This window comes from Theropithecus gelada, chromosome 5 (assembly GCF_003255815.1).
Source record: "Theropithecus gelada isolate Dixy chromosome 5, Tgel_1.0, whole genome shotgun sequence".
Lineage (NCBI taxonomy): Eukaryota > Metazoa > Chordata > Mammalia > Primates > Cercopithecidae > Theropithecus > Theropithecus gelada.
Genome location: NC_037672.1, coordinates 2936545 through 2951500, shown reverse-complemented (window position 1 = coordinate 2951500; position 14956 = coordinate 2936545). Strand labels below are relative to the sequence as shown.

At 43.0% G+C, this 14956-nt stretch overlaps 1 protein-coding gene across 12 annotated transcripts in view; it reads right to left on the bottom strand.

Annotated features, from left to right (window-relative positions):
• The window catches only part of ADD1 (adducin 1), a 92265-nt gene that overhangs the window by 36818 nt on the left and 40491 nt on the right, over positions 1-14956 (bottom strand). For all 12 annotated transcript variants that reach the window (XM_025384727.1, XM_025384735.1, XM_025384729.1 and 9 more), the window contains 2 exons: positions 14016-14178; positions 9201-9352 (listed from right to left, as the gene is read on the bottom strand). In XM_025384727.1, the coding sequence (XP_025240512.1) occupies positions 9201-9352; positions 14016-14178 (315 nt within the window). The remainder of the gene's footprint in view (positions 1-9200; positions 9353-14015; positions 14179-14956) is intronic.

Below are 14956 nucleotides of genomic sequence, written 5' to 3'. Positions count from 1 at the left end.
AGGCAGAGGTTGCAGTGAGTCATGATCGTGCCACTGCACTCTAGCCTGGGTGACAGATAAGACCCTATGTCAATAAAATAAAATAAAATAAAATAAATAATTAAAACCAACCTGTAGGATGTTGATCATAAAAATCACAATGACAGCAATCTCTTCCTTACTGCTTGAGCCGTTTTGGTTTTTTTGTTGTTGTTGTTGTTGTTTTTTGAGATGGGGTCTCACTCTGTTGCCCAGGCTGTAATGCAGTGGCACAATCACGCTCACTGCAGCCTCAACCTCCTGGCTCAAGCGATTCACACATCTCAGCCTCCTGAGTAGCTGGGACTACAGGCACAAGTCATTAAGCCTGCCTATTTTTTAAATTTTTATTTTGGTAGAGATGGGGTCTCACTAAGTTGCCCAGGCTTATCTTGAACTCCTGAGCTCAAGCAATCCTCCTGCTTCAGTCTCTCAAAATGCTAGGATTAGAGGTGTGAGCCACTGTGCCCAGCATAATCCATTTTTTAAGTCTCTACAACACCACATCCTCATTGCCTTCGTTGGTTTGCCTCTTCATACGGTATGTTTTTCTTCCACAGTAATTCAGATTTGGTTTACACTATGCATCAAGCATATGCTAGACACTAGGAATACAGCAGTAAAAAAGAAGAGACCTGCCCTCAAAAATATTCAATCTAGTTTTTATAATGATTTTGGTATAGGCTCAAAAGGCTTCCTAAAGATTAAGTTCAAACACATTTACTACTGGGTTAAGGAACCCAGATCCTAACTAGGGTCAGATAGGTGGAGCTGAGTGTTTGTTGAAAATGACTTAAGGTGTTTAGTCCAGCTTCCTAACCCACATAGTGATCTCTTCTGTAGTGGCCCAAATCAAAGCACACCCAGGGTCTGCTTGTTCTAGTTTCAGTGACGGGGATGCTCACTCCAGCCTCCCTCATTTCTTCATTCAGGAAAGAAATGGCCACCTACTCAATGAGAGCCCACCACGTCATGGGTGCTGAAGCACTGTGACAAACAGCTGCTGGACAGACGTAAGGATTAAAATGTTCTTTCTAGCACTGAGAAGAAATCTGTTTTCCTGTGTTTGTCACCACTGCCTCTAGTATATAACACAGAACAAAGTCTAACCCCTTCTACAATCTAATTTTCAGGCATCTGAATCTATCCTGTCTCCCTTTATATGATCTTTAGGCTAAACTCACCTGATTGCCTTAGTAGAGCATAACAGGGTTAAGAGCACAAAATCCAAAGTCAGATAAGATTTAGGTTCAAATCCTAGCTCTGCCAAGAACTGGCTATGGTGTTTTGGGCACCCTGTTTTCCTCATGACTAAGTGGGGATGAAAAGAGCCTGTGTTGACAATAAAGCTTGCAATAAATGGCATCTCCCCATTATTACCATCATTAGTGGTAGTGGGAGCAGCAACAGTAAATCATTGCTGGGGTCATTTACATGGATAGTGAACTACAACACCCAGTCTCTATAAATCTCTATGACCCACTTCTTTGCAAAGCTGAGTCAGCCTTGCTTTCTATTTCCTAAAGTCAGCTCCTTTATCCCCTTTTTTTTTTTTTTTTTTTCCTGTTTTTGAGACAAAGCTCATTCTGTCGCCTGGAGTGCAGGGGCATGTTATCAGCTCACTGCAACCTTTGCCTCCCGGGTTCAAGTGATTCTCCTGCCTCAGCCTCTGAGTAGCTGGGATTACAGGCACACCATGCCCAGCTAATTTCTGTATTTTTAGTAGAGACAGGGTTTCACCATGTCGGCCAGGCTTGTCTCAAACTCATGGCCTCAAGTGATGTGCCCACTTTTTCTGGTCTCTAAAAATGCTAGGATTACAGGCGTGAGCCACTGTGCCCAGCCTCCTTTATCTTAAAAAGCATGCAGACTTTTTTCTTTTTTCTTTTTTTTTAAATAGAGACAGGGTTTCACTACGTTGCCCAAGCTGGTCCCAAACTTTTGAGCTCAAATGATCCTCCTGTCTTGGCCTCCCAAAGTGCTGGGATTACAGGCAGGAGTCACTGCACCTGGCCCATGCTGACCTTTTAAACTATTTAACACAAAAGTAAGCAGCTCTCTTAATTCCTAAGTTCAGTCAAAACAAAACATAAAACAAGGGATCTGTGTATATACTGGTTGGAATGAAGAAAAATAAGGATGAAAATAAGAAAAGGTTAAGTTTCAGATTTTTTTTTTTTTTTGCTTATTTTAAAAGCCTTTATTTTGAAAACACACATACAAGGATATTTAGAAGATACACGGGTATTTAGAAGATATAAGACAATGTAAGTGTAAGTCAAACATCCATGTAGCTATCAATTAGCTTAAGAAATACAGTAATTCTAGTGGCCAGGTGCGGTGGCTCACATCTGTAATCCCAGCACTTTGGGAGACCGAGACGGATGGATCACGTGGTCAGGAGATGGAGACCATCCTGGCTAAAACGGTGAAACCCTGTCTCTACAACAAATACAAAAAAAATTAGCCGGGCGTGGTGGCGGGTGCCTATACTCCCAGCTACTCGGGAGGTTGAGGCAGGAGAATGGTGTGAACCTGGTACACAGAGCTTGCAGACAGCCAAGATCGCGCCACTGCACTTCAGCCTGGGCGACAGAGAAAGACTCCATCTCAAAAAAGAAAAAGAAAGAAATACAATAATTCTAGTTATCTCTGAAGCTGTTTCTCTTCCCTCATAACCCAAAACTAACCACTATTCAGAATTATGTAGTAAGCATTCCCTTTTTTCTTTACAGTTTTCCCAGTCATCCCTAAGCAATTTATTGTTTAATTTTTACCTGCTTATTAACTTTACATAATTGAAATCATACTATGTTTTTCACTGACTTTTTTCTCAACATTATTTTTGTGATTCCTGCAGATTATGACCAACATGACTATAATTTATTTTCACTGCTGTATAGTATCCACTCAATGAATACACTAAAATTTATGAATCTATTCTTCCATAAGTGCATGTGGTTTCAGTCTTTGCTATTAAAAACTATGCTGCCATAAACATTCTTGTACCCATCTCCTACTGTACATATTCAAGTTTCTCTAGCATAATAAAATAGGAGGTAACACCAAGTTATTTTCCAAAGAGCCTAATTGAAAATACAGTCCTGGAGTAGTAAGTACACGGTAGTTCTGTGCGTCTACAACCATCTTTTTTAAAAATTAAAATCTGATGTCTGGGACCAGGCGCAGTGGCTGACGCCTGTAATCCCAGCGCTTTGGGAGGCCGAGGCAGGCAGATCACGAGGTCAGGAGTTCGAGACCAGCCTGCCCAATATGGTGAAACCCTGTCTCTGCTAAAAATACAAAAATTAGTGGGGTGTGATGGCACGTGCCTGTAGTGCCAGCTACTCGGGAAGCTGAGGCAGGAGAATTGCCTGAACCCGGGAGGTGGAGGCTACAGGGAGCAGAGATCATGCCACTGACTCCAGCCTGGGTGACAGAATGAGACTCTGTCTCAAAAAAAAAAAAAAAAAATCCTGGTATCTATGACATTTGTGATATGAATTTATAATTTCCTGGTTACTAAATGATTTCAGTAACTTTTCATATTTTTATAAGGCATTCTTATCTCCCCTTCTGTGAAACTCCTTTCTTGCCTTTTGTCCATTTTATACTGGTTCGTCTTTTTCTTACTGCCTTTTGTCCATTTTATACTGGTTTGTCTTTTTCTTACTGACAGTTATCTATTCCAGATATGATTTCTTTTTTCTTTTTTTTTTTTTTTTGAGACGGAGTCTCGCTCTGTCACCCAGGCTGGAGTGCAGTGGCACGATTTCAGCTCACTGTACCCTACACCTCCCAAGTTCGAATGATTCCCGTCTCAGCCTCCGAGTAGCTGGAATTACAGGCACGAGCCACAATGCTTGGCTAATTTTGTATTTTTAGCAGAGACGGAGTTTCACATGTTGGCCACATTAGTCTCAAACTCCTGGCCTCAAGTGATGTGCCCAACTTGGTCTCCCAAAGTGTAGAGATTACAGGCGTGAGCCACTGCACCCAGCCCCAGATGTGAATTTCTGTTGGCTACATGCGGGACAAACCTTCCAGGTTTCGGCTTTTATTATTACTGTCTTTATGGTATCTTTTATCTTTTTTTTTTTTTTTTGAGACAGGGTCTCACTCTGCCACCCAGGCTGGAGTGCAGTGGCACAATCTCAGCTCGCTACAACCTCTGCCTCTAGGGTTCAAGCGATTCTCCTGTCTCAGCCTCCCCAGCAGCTGGGACTACAGGCACGCCACCATGCCTGGCTAATTTTTTTTGTATTTTTTGGTAGAGATAGGTTTTCACCATGTTGGCCAGGCCGGTCTCGAACTCCTAACATCAGGTGATCCACCCACCTCAGCCTCCCAAAATGCTAGGATTACAGGCGTGAGCCACCACGCCTGGCCTATGGTATCTTTTAATAAGGAAAAATTTTGTTTACTTCAAATGTAGACAAATTTAACCATCTTTTCTAAGTGCCAGAGGTTCAAGGCCAGTGATTTTCACCTATATTAGTCCTAAAACTGTTAAAGATTACGTTTCACATTTAATCTTTAATTGACTGGGATTGCTTTGTAATTATGTATAGTATAGAAGTCTCATATAATTATTTCCACTTGTGACTTTTCTACCCAAGCGTCCCAACACCCGTCATTGCCGAGTCCGTCCCCCACCCCGCTGAGCTGCAATGCCGACCCCGGCATTTCTGTTTCAATGCATGCAATTCGGTCCCACTGATCCATCTGCATCTTCCTTTGCCCAAAGGACACTATATTAATTACCACCACTTTATATTAAGTTTGACATCTGGTAGGAAAAATCTCCTTGCCGAGCTGTTGTTCAGGAGTGTCTTAGCTATTTTTTTTCCCCCCAAGACGGAATCTTACTCTGTTGCCCAGGCTGGAATACAGCGGCACGATCTTGGCTCACTGCAAGCTCTGCTCCCGGGTTCACACCATTCTGCTGCCTTAGCCTCCCAAGCAGCTAGGACTACAGGCGCCCGCCACCACGCCTAATTTTTTGTATTTTTAGTAGAGACGGAGTTTCACTGAGTTAGCGAGCATGGTCTCGATCTCCTGACCTCGTGATCCACCCGCCTCGGCCTCCCAAAGTGCTGGGATTACAGGCATGAGCTACCGCACCCGGCCGAGTGTCTTAGCTATTCTTGGCCTTCCGCTCTTCCATCTTAATTTTAGAAGCATGCTGTCAGGTTCCACATTTAAAAAATATTACAGAGCTGTTTTTTTGGTCAGTCATTTCTCTTTTGTCTATATATATATATGCACATATTTCATATAGCTGTAAACAGTATACATTTCATATTTTCTCATTTCTAATACCTTTCATTTTTCATGTTTCACTTGTTCTACATAATTTTGTAATTGTGTTTCATAGTATACAGCATTTTCTCAAATTGATATTGAATAACTGAGCCATTTCCTATGTACTGCTGAATACTCAAGGACTCTTAAAATATTTCATTATTGGCTGGGTGCAGTGGTTCACGCCTATAACCCTAGCACTTTGGGAGGCCAAGGTGGGTGGATCACTTGAGGTCAGGTGTTCAAAACAAGCTTGGCCAACATGGTAAAATGCTGTCTCTAGTAAAAATACAAAAAAATTAGCCGGGTGGGGTGGCAGGTGCCTGTAATCCCTGCTACTTGGGAGCCCGAGACAGGAGAACTGCTTGAACCCGGGAGGTGGAGGTTGCAGTGAGCCAAGATCATGCCACAGCACTCCAGCCTGGGCCACAGAGCGAGACTCTGCCTAAAATCATAATAATAATAATTTCATTATTACAAATAATGCTGGGCTGGGCACAGTAGCTCACACCTGTAATCCCAGCACTTTGGGAGGCTGAGGCAGGCAGATCACTTGAGGCCAGGAGTTTGAGACCAGCCTTGCCAACATGGCGAAACCCCATCTCTACTAAAAATACAAAAATTAGCCAGCGGCATGGTGGTGCACACCTGTGCATGGTGGCACATACCTGTTCCAGCTACTTGGGAGGCTGAGGCAGGAGGATCACTTGAACCGAGGCAGTGGAGGTTGCAGTGAGCCGAGATTCCACCACTGCACTCCAGCCTGGGTGACAGAGAGACCCTATCTCAAAAACAGTAATAATAATGCTGTAATTAATATAATAATGCTTCCCTCTTTACTTATTTTAAGACTTATTTCCAACTGTAAGCTTAACAGATCTATTAATACATATTTTAATTTTAAAGGCTTAAAACATTCAATTCTCTGAATCTAAAGCAAAAAGGAGAAAGTGCAAAATTACAAACATCAAGTAAAAATAGAGAAGGACATTTTGAAGTCAGTTTCCTCTGCAGTGGTCCCTCCCCGTCAGACCAGCACTGCTCTCCGTGTGTGTGTCTCTTCCCACACATGTACTGCCCCTTCTCTGTGTATGAAGAATGAGACTCTCCTGTTGCAGACCAACGCAGTACCCAATTCAGTACCTCCAGAGGAGACCACTATCACATCCCTGAAGCACAGGGCACTGGTCACAAAGGTGGGTCCAGACCGTCACCTCGGAGCTTAGCATTCTCTGGAATCCAGAATGGAGTTGAACGAGCACCAGCCACGTTCTGCAGGTGTGAAGCCTTGACGGTATTCCACTGACATCAGGATGGACAGGCCAAGCCATCAGCTAAGAGCCACCAAGAGAGGAAGCCCAGTACACTGTGCTAACTGGGCCACCCTGTCTTGTCCCCCTCCCCCCAGTCCCCACAAACACTTCTCCAGATCCAATGCAATCTTAAAACAAAGATCTGCTTCAGACAATCATCTCCAATCTTCTAACACCTACTAGCAAATTTAAATCCCTTTAGCAGAAAATCCCTATGACCCTCTTTAAAGGGCAGAATGACCTGCTGTCACTTTTTGTTGATACTGTTAGTATTTGCTTTTCTGTTCAGCGTCTGTACCATACCTAGATTGTAAATAAGAAATGGATGCCATAATAGTAAAACAAAATAAACCAACACCTTTCTTCCTTAAAGATTCTCTAGTTCTAGTTTACAAGACATAGGAAACATTTTAGGTAACTTGCATTTCTTTTTACTTGGTATTAAGCCCCATGGAGATAATTTACAGAAGAGTAAACACTTATGTTTTAATTTTGCCAATTCTTAAACAATTAGAGGAGGAGAAAACAAACAATTTAACCAATTCAAACTTATTTAATCAGCATTCAAAATAGGACTAGGCAAACAGCATTTTAAAACCTGCAAAGAATGTGAAGCTGTTATTACAGCTAGGGATTACATTTCCTACCACAGCTGTACCTTTTTCATGGCACTAATTTTCAGGCAATCATTTAGCATTAAGTCTCCACTAGAGCATTCTGTCAAGTATAATTAGATGACAGAGGCCAGCAATTTCCCTGTAGCTACCAGGAAGGGAGCTGGCATTTGTGCTAGGCTAACGGGACCCACTGATCGACTGTCAAAAGGTCCCAGCAAGCTCTTGTTCACAATCTTACTGAGGTCACTTCAGTTAAGCAGGGGGTTTCATTCAGTTTTTCACCTGACATAGGTTTACTGCACGCCTACTCTGTGCCATGGGCCCTGGGGCTACAGCAGAGACCACAACAGAGGCTCTCCCTGTGGAATTTATATTCCTGTGGGCAGAGAGGGACAGTTACAGCTAAACATACAGAATGGATGTAACTGCTACAGGGGAATAAAGCAGCAGTGACATTCTACACAGAGTGAACGTGCTGCACACAAGAGCACGACATGGTAAGGCTTGCATTTTGAAAAGTTCATTTAAGCGGAAACAAGAACAGATGGATGGAAGCCAACTCAGTCTCTCTGGCAGAGACCAATATCAAGTCCCAGAGGCACAACACACTAACCACAAGGTGAGCTCCAGACCATCACCTCAGGAGGCTTAGCATTCCTCTGAGTCCAGAATGGAGCTTAACGAAGCACTGCTGGTTGTGAGTCCACGTGTGGAAAAACCTATGTGCGTGTGAGTACGGAGGAAATGCTTCAGCAAACTCAACAGCTTGCCTCGAGAGATGCAAGTATTGGTGGAATTAGGCATCTGCATAAGGTACACTTGATACAAACAGCAGGCACTGTATTAACAACTTAAAATATCCTTTAAAAGAAGTGACATGAAAAAAAATAGAAGACTGGATCAAGTTTCAAAACCAAAGGAAGGAAGCAGTTCAAAGGAAGAAGTTATCTCTACAAACGAGTGAAGGAACAGAAGAACCCTGGCAATGCACTGGGAATCTAAGAAGGCAGGAAGGGTGGAATTCCAAGCCAGGGGAGCAAAGTCTGGCCACAGGCAGAAGGCAGGACATTGTAACAGGTGGTCAAGAGTACAGAATGGCTACAAATGTCAGTAAGGGTACCCACTTTTTCTGTGACATGATGAGGTCATTTGGTGGAAGAAAGAGGTCAGGAGTCTCAAAGATAGTGGAGAAGGCTTGAATATTAGTAAGGTTGGAAGAGAGATGAGTTCTGGTTGCCAGGCTGTCATGGGTCCATTTGAGATTTGGGTGAATCTATGGAGAAAGGCAATGGGCTCTGCTAGGAGGGCTTCCACAGCAGGATTTGGCTACTCAGAAGCTGGGAGGGATAGTACAGGATTGGCAGAGTATTACTGAAATGAGGGACCAGGAAATACAAGATGGACAAAGTAGGGAGTGAACAATAGGCTAATGGATTGGGATGAAGAAGTGAACGTCCACAAGGGAAGGACTCATGTTGTCCACTGATAAAACCCCAGTTAGAACAGCACTTGGTCCAGAGAAAGCAGATACCCAGAATGAAGGAAAAGAGATCCTAATAACGTTGAAAAATAGTTAAAACTGGAGTAGCTGAAGAAATAAGTTTGAGAGATGGAAGGCTTTGGTCAGACTAAGAAAGAAAACATCATCATTCTTAGGTTTTTAAGCATTAAAATAATTTTAGAAACTGTGTATAATCTGGTAAGCACTTAGTTGTTTTATTAGGTTAGCATGCAAGAAAGAAATTTTCAAGAACTGCTGTTCCTGTAACTTTTAACCCAAACTGGCTGATTCTCAGGTTATTAAGACTCTGTAGTCAGGAATCAGAAGAGGTATTTCCAAGACTTATTGAAGCTCAGCCTGCTTTCCTCTTCTCCTAAATGGAAAGAGGTGGTGCCAGACACAAAATATTTCATTTATCTTTCAGTTACTACCCCACTGAATACTCACTGTGATATGATTGTAGATAAGCTGAGACCACCCAAAGAGATCTGCTAGTCTATAAAACGCTGCCAATTTACACCGCAACAACTTCTCTCCTTTGTCATATGCAATCGAATCAGATCCTCTAAGATCGTTCACAGGAGTCACCATACCAAGACCTGAAATACAGAAAAACAAAACTCAGCCAGGTGCAGCGGTATAGCCTGTAGTCCTAGTTACTCAGGCTAAGGCAGGAGGATCACCTGAAGCCATGAGTTTGAGGCTGTAGTGCTTATGTTCCCAGCTGTGAATAGCCAAGGCAACAAAGCGAGACTTATCAAAAAGCCTCAAAGATTAACATTTCTTATCAAATGTAAATCAAATACTAATGGTTCTGAGATATTTATCTTCCACATTAGGCAACAAAGTCTTGACAACTTCAAAGACACTTTCATAATGACTGTTTACCAATACTAACACAATTAAGTTAGAAGTCAGTAACAAAAAGATAGCCAAATTTGTGGGGTGCAGTAAAGAGTGCTTAAAAGGAAATTTACAGCATCAAACGTATACATTAGAGAAAAGTGTTTTTAAGGCTTTTTGATTAAAGCAAAAGTTGAATCTTTGAGAAGATTAAAAATAAAATACAAATAATAAAATAAGATAAACCTCCAGCCAGACTTAACGAAAGACAGGAGATAGAAATAACCAATATGGGCCGGAAGCGGTGGCTCATGCCTGTAATCCCAGCACTTTGGGAGGCCGAGGTGGATGGATCACAAGGTCAGGAGATCGAGACCATCCTGGCTAACACGGTGAAACACCGTCTCTACTAAAAATAAATACAAAAAATTGGCCAGGCGTGGTGGCAGGCACCTATACTCCCAGCTACACGGGAGGCTGAGGCAGGAGAATGGCGTGAACTCGGGAGGCGGAGCTTGAAGTGAGCGAGATCATGCCACTGCACTCCAGCTTGGGAGACAGAGCGAGACTCCATTTCAAAAAAAAAAAAAAAGAAAGAAATAACCAATATGAAGAAGTGGAGAGAGGACATACTACCCATCCTACAGACATTAAAAAAATAATAAAGGGATTACACAAACAACTATACCAGCAAATTATTTAACTTAGATGAAACAGACAAATTCTTTCAAAGATAAAAGCTACCAAAGTTCACTCCAGAAGAAACAGATATCCTGAATAGCTATGAAGCAAAACTTACAGTTAAAAACATTTCCACAAAGAAAACTCTAGATCCAGACAACTTCACTGTCAATTCTGCAAAACATTTAAGGAAGGAATAATACCAATTCTACATAAACTCTTTCAGAACACCTTCCAACTTATTCTTTTTTTTTTTTTTTTTTTTTTTTTTTGAGACGGAGTCTCGCTCTGTGCCCAGGCTGGAGTGCAGTGGCGCAATCTTGGCTCACTGCAAGCTCCACCTCCCAGGTTCACGCCATTCTCCTGCCTCAGCCTCCTGAGTAGCTGGGACTACAGGTGCCCGCCACCACGTCTGGCTAATTTTTGTATTTTTAGTAGAGACGGGGTTTCACCATAGCTAGGATGGTCTCGATCTCCTGACCTTGTGATCTGCCCACCTCAGCCTCCCAAAGTGCTGTGATTACAGGCATGAGCCACTGTGCCTGGCCACTTTCCAACTTATTCTATGAAGCCCAGTGTTCCTTTGATAGCAAAACCACACAGAGACATTACAAGAAAAAACAGACCAATATCTCTTATGAATAGAGACTAAAAAGTTCTTCATGAAATTTTAGCAAATAATACAGTAATATTTAAAAAGCACACACCCACATCACAACCAACAGGCTTTATCTCAGGAATGCAAGGTTAGTTCAGCATTCAAAAACCAATAAACAATGGCCAGATGCTGTGGCTCACACCTGTTATCCCAGGACTTCGAGGGGCTGAGGCGGGAGGATCACCTAAGGCCAGGAATCTGAGACCAGCCTGGGCAACAAAGTGAGAGAAAAAAAAAGAAAGGAAAGAAAGGAAAAGCCGGGCGCGGTGGCTCAAGCCTGTAATCCCAGCACTTTGGGAGGCCGAGACGGGCGGATCACAAGGTCAGGAGATCGAGACCATCCTGGCTAACCCGGTGAAACCCCGTCTCTACTAAAAAATACAAAAAAACTAGCCGGGCGAAGTGGCGGGCGCCTGTAGTCCCAGCTACTCGGGAGGCTGAGGCAGGAGAATGGCGTGAACCCAGGAGGCGGAGCTTGCAGTGAGCTGAGATCCGGCCACTGCACTCCAGCCTGGGTGACAAAGCAAGACCCCGTCTCAAAAAAAAAAAAAAAAAAAAAAAGAAAGGAAAGAAAAAAAGGAAGGAAGGAAGGGCCGGGCACAGTGGCTCACGCCTATAATCCAGCACCTTGGGAGTCTGAGACAGGCAGATCACGAGCTCAGGAGATCAAGACCATCCTGGCTAACACGGTGAGACCCCGTGTCTCTACTAAAATTACAAAAATATTCGCTGGGCGGGGTGGCGGGCGCCTGAAGTCCCAGCTACTCAGGAGGCTGAGGCAGCAGAATGGCATAAACCTGGGAGGCAGAGCTTGCACTGAGCCGAGATCACACCACTGCACTCCAGTCTGGGCGACAGAGGGAGACTCCATCTCCAGAAAAAAAAAAAAAAGGGAAGGAGGGAGGGAGGGAGGGAGGGAAGGAAGGAAGGAAAGAAGGAAGGGAGGGAAGGAAGAAGGAGAAAGAAAAAAGGGAGAGGAGAGAGGGAAGAGAAGGAAGAGAAAGAAAGGGAGGGTAGAAAGAAGGGAAAGAGAAAGGAGGGAGGGAGGAAGGGAGGGAGGAAGGAAGAAAGGGAGGGAGGGAAAGAGAGAAAGAGAAAGAGAAAGGAGGGAGGGAAGGAGGGATGGGAAGGGAGGGGAGAGGAGGGGAGGGGAGGAGAGAAAAGGAGAGGAGGAGAAAAATTGCCCAGGCACAGTGGCTCACACCTGTAATCCCAGCACTTTGAGAGGCCAAGGTGGGTGGATCTAGAGGTCAGGAGATTGAGACCATCCTGGCTAACACGGTGAAACCTCGTCACTACTAAAAATACAAAAAATTAGCCGGGCGTGGTGGCGGGCGCCTGTAGTCCCAGCTACTTGGGAGGCTGAGGAAGGAGAATGGCATGAACCCGGGAGGTGCAGCTTGCAGTGAGTCGAGATCGCACCACTGCACTCCAGCCTGGGCGACAGAGCGAGACTCCATCTCAAAAAAAAAGAAAAGAGAAAAATTAACCAGGCGTGGAGGATCCCTTAAGCCCAGGAGTTCAAAGTTGTAGTGAGCTGTGATCGTGCCACTGTACTCCAGCATGGGTGAAAGAGCAAGACCTTATCTCTAAATAAATAAATAAATACACAAAACAAACAAAAAAATACCAATAAACATAATTCACCATATCAAACTAAAGAAGAAAGACTAGGTGATCATTTTAACAGAGATAAAAGCAGCATTTCACAAAATTCAACATCCATTTAGAAGGAAAGTTCTCAACAAATCCAGATAATAACTGCAATGATGTGAAACACACTGACTGTTAAAACCATAAATTCTAATGATACTAAAAAAAAAACTAATTGTTCATCACTGAAGTTTGATTGGAAACCAACTTATTATTTTGGAAAGGGATCCTGCCTTTCCTACACAAACTGTACCACCAGGTAACCGAAAGAACTGAAGGGAAGTTTCTCCTGACAGAATATTCTTGCTAATTAATACAGAAGAAATAGGCCAGGTGTGGTGGCTCATGTCCATAATCCCAGCACTTAGAGAGACTTAGGCCAGTGGATCACTTGCGGCGATCAGGAGTTTGAGACCAGCCTGGTCAACATGGCGAAACCAGTCTCTGCTACAATACAAAAATTAGCCAGGAGTGGTGGTGCGCGCCTGTAATCTCAGCTACTTGGGAGGCTGAGGCAGGATAATAGCTTGAATCTGGTAGGTGGTGGTTTGCAGGGAGCTGAGATCGCACCACTGCACTCCAGCCTGGGAGACAGAGCAAGACGCCGTCTCAAAAACAACAACAAAATAAACAGAATCCACATGAAAACTTTACTGGTGGTGGCCATGTGATTTCAGGATGGAGGCTTCAGCTATGGATTAAATGTGATTCTTAATATTCTACAGACATTAATTACAATATATATCAGATCTGGTGAATGCTATTCAACTTCTAAGAATACCACAGAGGAGACAGGTAAAGAGCAAATGTCAGCAGATCTAACAGAAACCAGTAACTTACTTTGGGCACTCGGATTTGACTATCCAACCAGACCCATCCGAGACTAATCCTGTACAATACACGGTGGCTCAGATTAGTTGATGCTTTGTCATGTTAAACATTTACAAACTCGATCGCCATGGCAAAGCTCCATTCTTGCACAGCTGACCATTCTTTGCTCACATTCACCCATCCAGTATTTTTCCTCTGGCTTTTCTTTTAGAATTTCTCTTTCTCACTAGCTGGGACGCAGCAGTGAAGAATGCCAGGTAAGAAATGCTGGCCAGGCAAAACCAACAAGCCACTCCAAAAGCATTATTTCTGATTAGTTTATTTTAATCTACATAGGGGTTGGGAAGACACATAAAAAGTCATCTGCCTCGGAAATAACAGTCTCACTGGCTAAGAAAAGAGGAGTCTGCAACATTCAAGACGATTTCAGAATTCCAGCCTATGTTTTACTATGACTAACGAAAACACATTAATTTTCAAAATACTCAACTCTGTCATGTTACACAGTTATATGCCCATTTATTTCACATGAGCAATCTTCAGGAAATTTTACCTGAAAACTACAGAACATATATCAAAAATCAGGAACTACTCACTCATGTTTAAGGCAGCCATCCCTCCTTGCGGAGCTGCTGGGTAGACATTTGGTACATTCGTGGTCATAAAATCTGCAATCTGCTGTAATGCCAATAGGCCTGTGGGGTTCTTCCCCTTCTTAAATTGCTCCTGTATCATTGATTCCAATTCTTCACAGAAAGCCTAGTAAAAAATATTAAAACACTGAGACACCATTTATTTTCTGTTCCTTGGGCAGAGGGTCAGGAGTAGCTATCACATAGACCAATTTTTTGTTTTCATCCAGTGCTGGAAAGGCAAATGGATATTCTCACACATCACTACTGGGAATATAAACTGGTACGTTCTTTTCTAGAAAGAATTTAATACAATAAAAGCTTAAAACTCTGAACAGGAATTCTACTCTTAGGAATCTATTTTAAGGAAACATTCAAAGAAATGCTCAAAGACTGATTCATTTGGATGTTCATTCCAGCATTATTGATAAAAGGGAAAAACATCCTACATTTCAATCAACAGAGGACTGATAAAATACACTGGGAATGCTATGCATGCATTCAACATGGAAAGCTAAAAAAACTTAAACGGCATAAAATTGCTCTTGATATATGTTTGAGTGACAATGTTATCAAGCAGTATAACCACTCCATATTACAGCAAATACATACCTAAAGATAGAAAAAGATTAAAAGTAAATACATTGGCTGGGCGCAGTGGCTCATGCCTGGAATCCCAGCACTTTGGGAGGCGAAGGCAGGTAGATCACCTGAGGTTAGGAGTTCAAGACCAGCCTGGACAACATGGTGAAACCCCATCTCTACTAAAAATACAAAAAATTTGCCGGGCGCGGTGGCTCAAGCCTGTAATCCCAGCACTTTGGGAGGCCGAGACGGGCGGATCACAAGGTCAGGAGATCGAGACCATCCTGGCTAACACGGTGAAACCCCGTCTCTACTAAAAA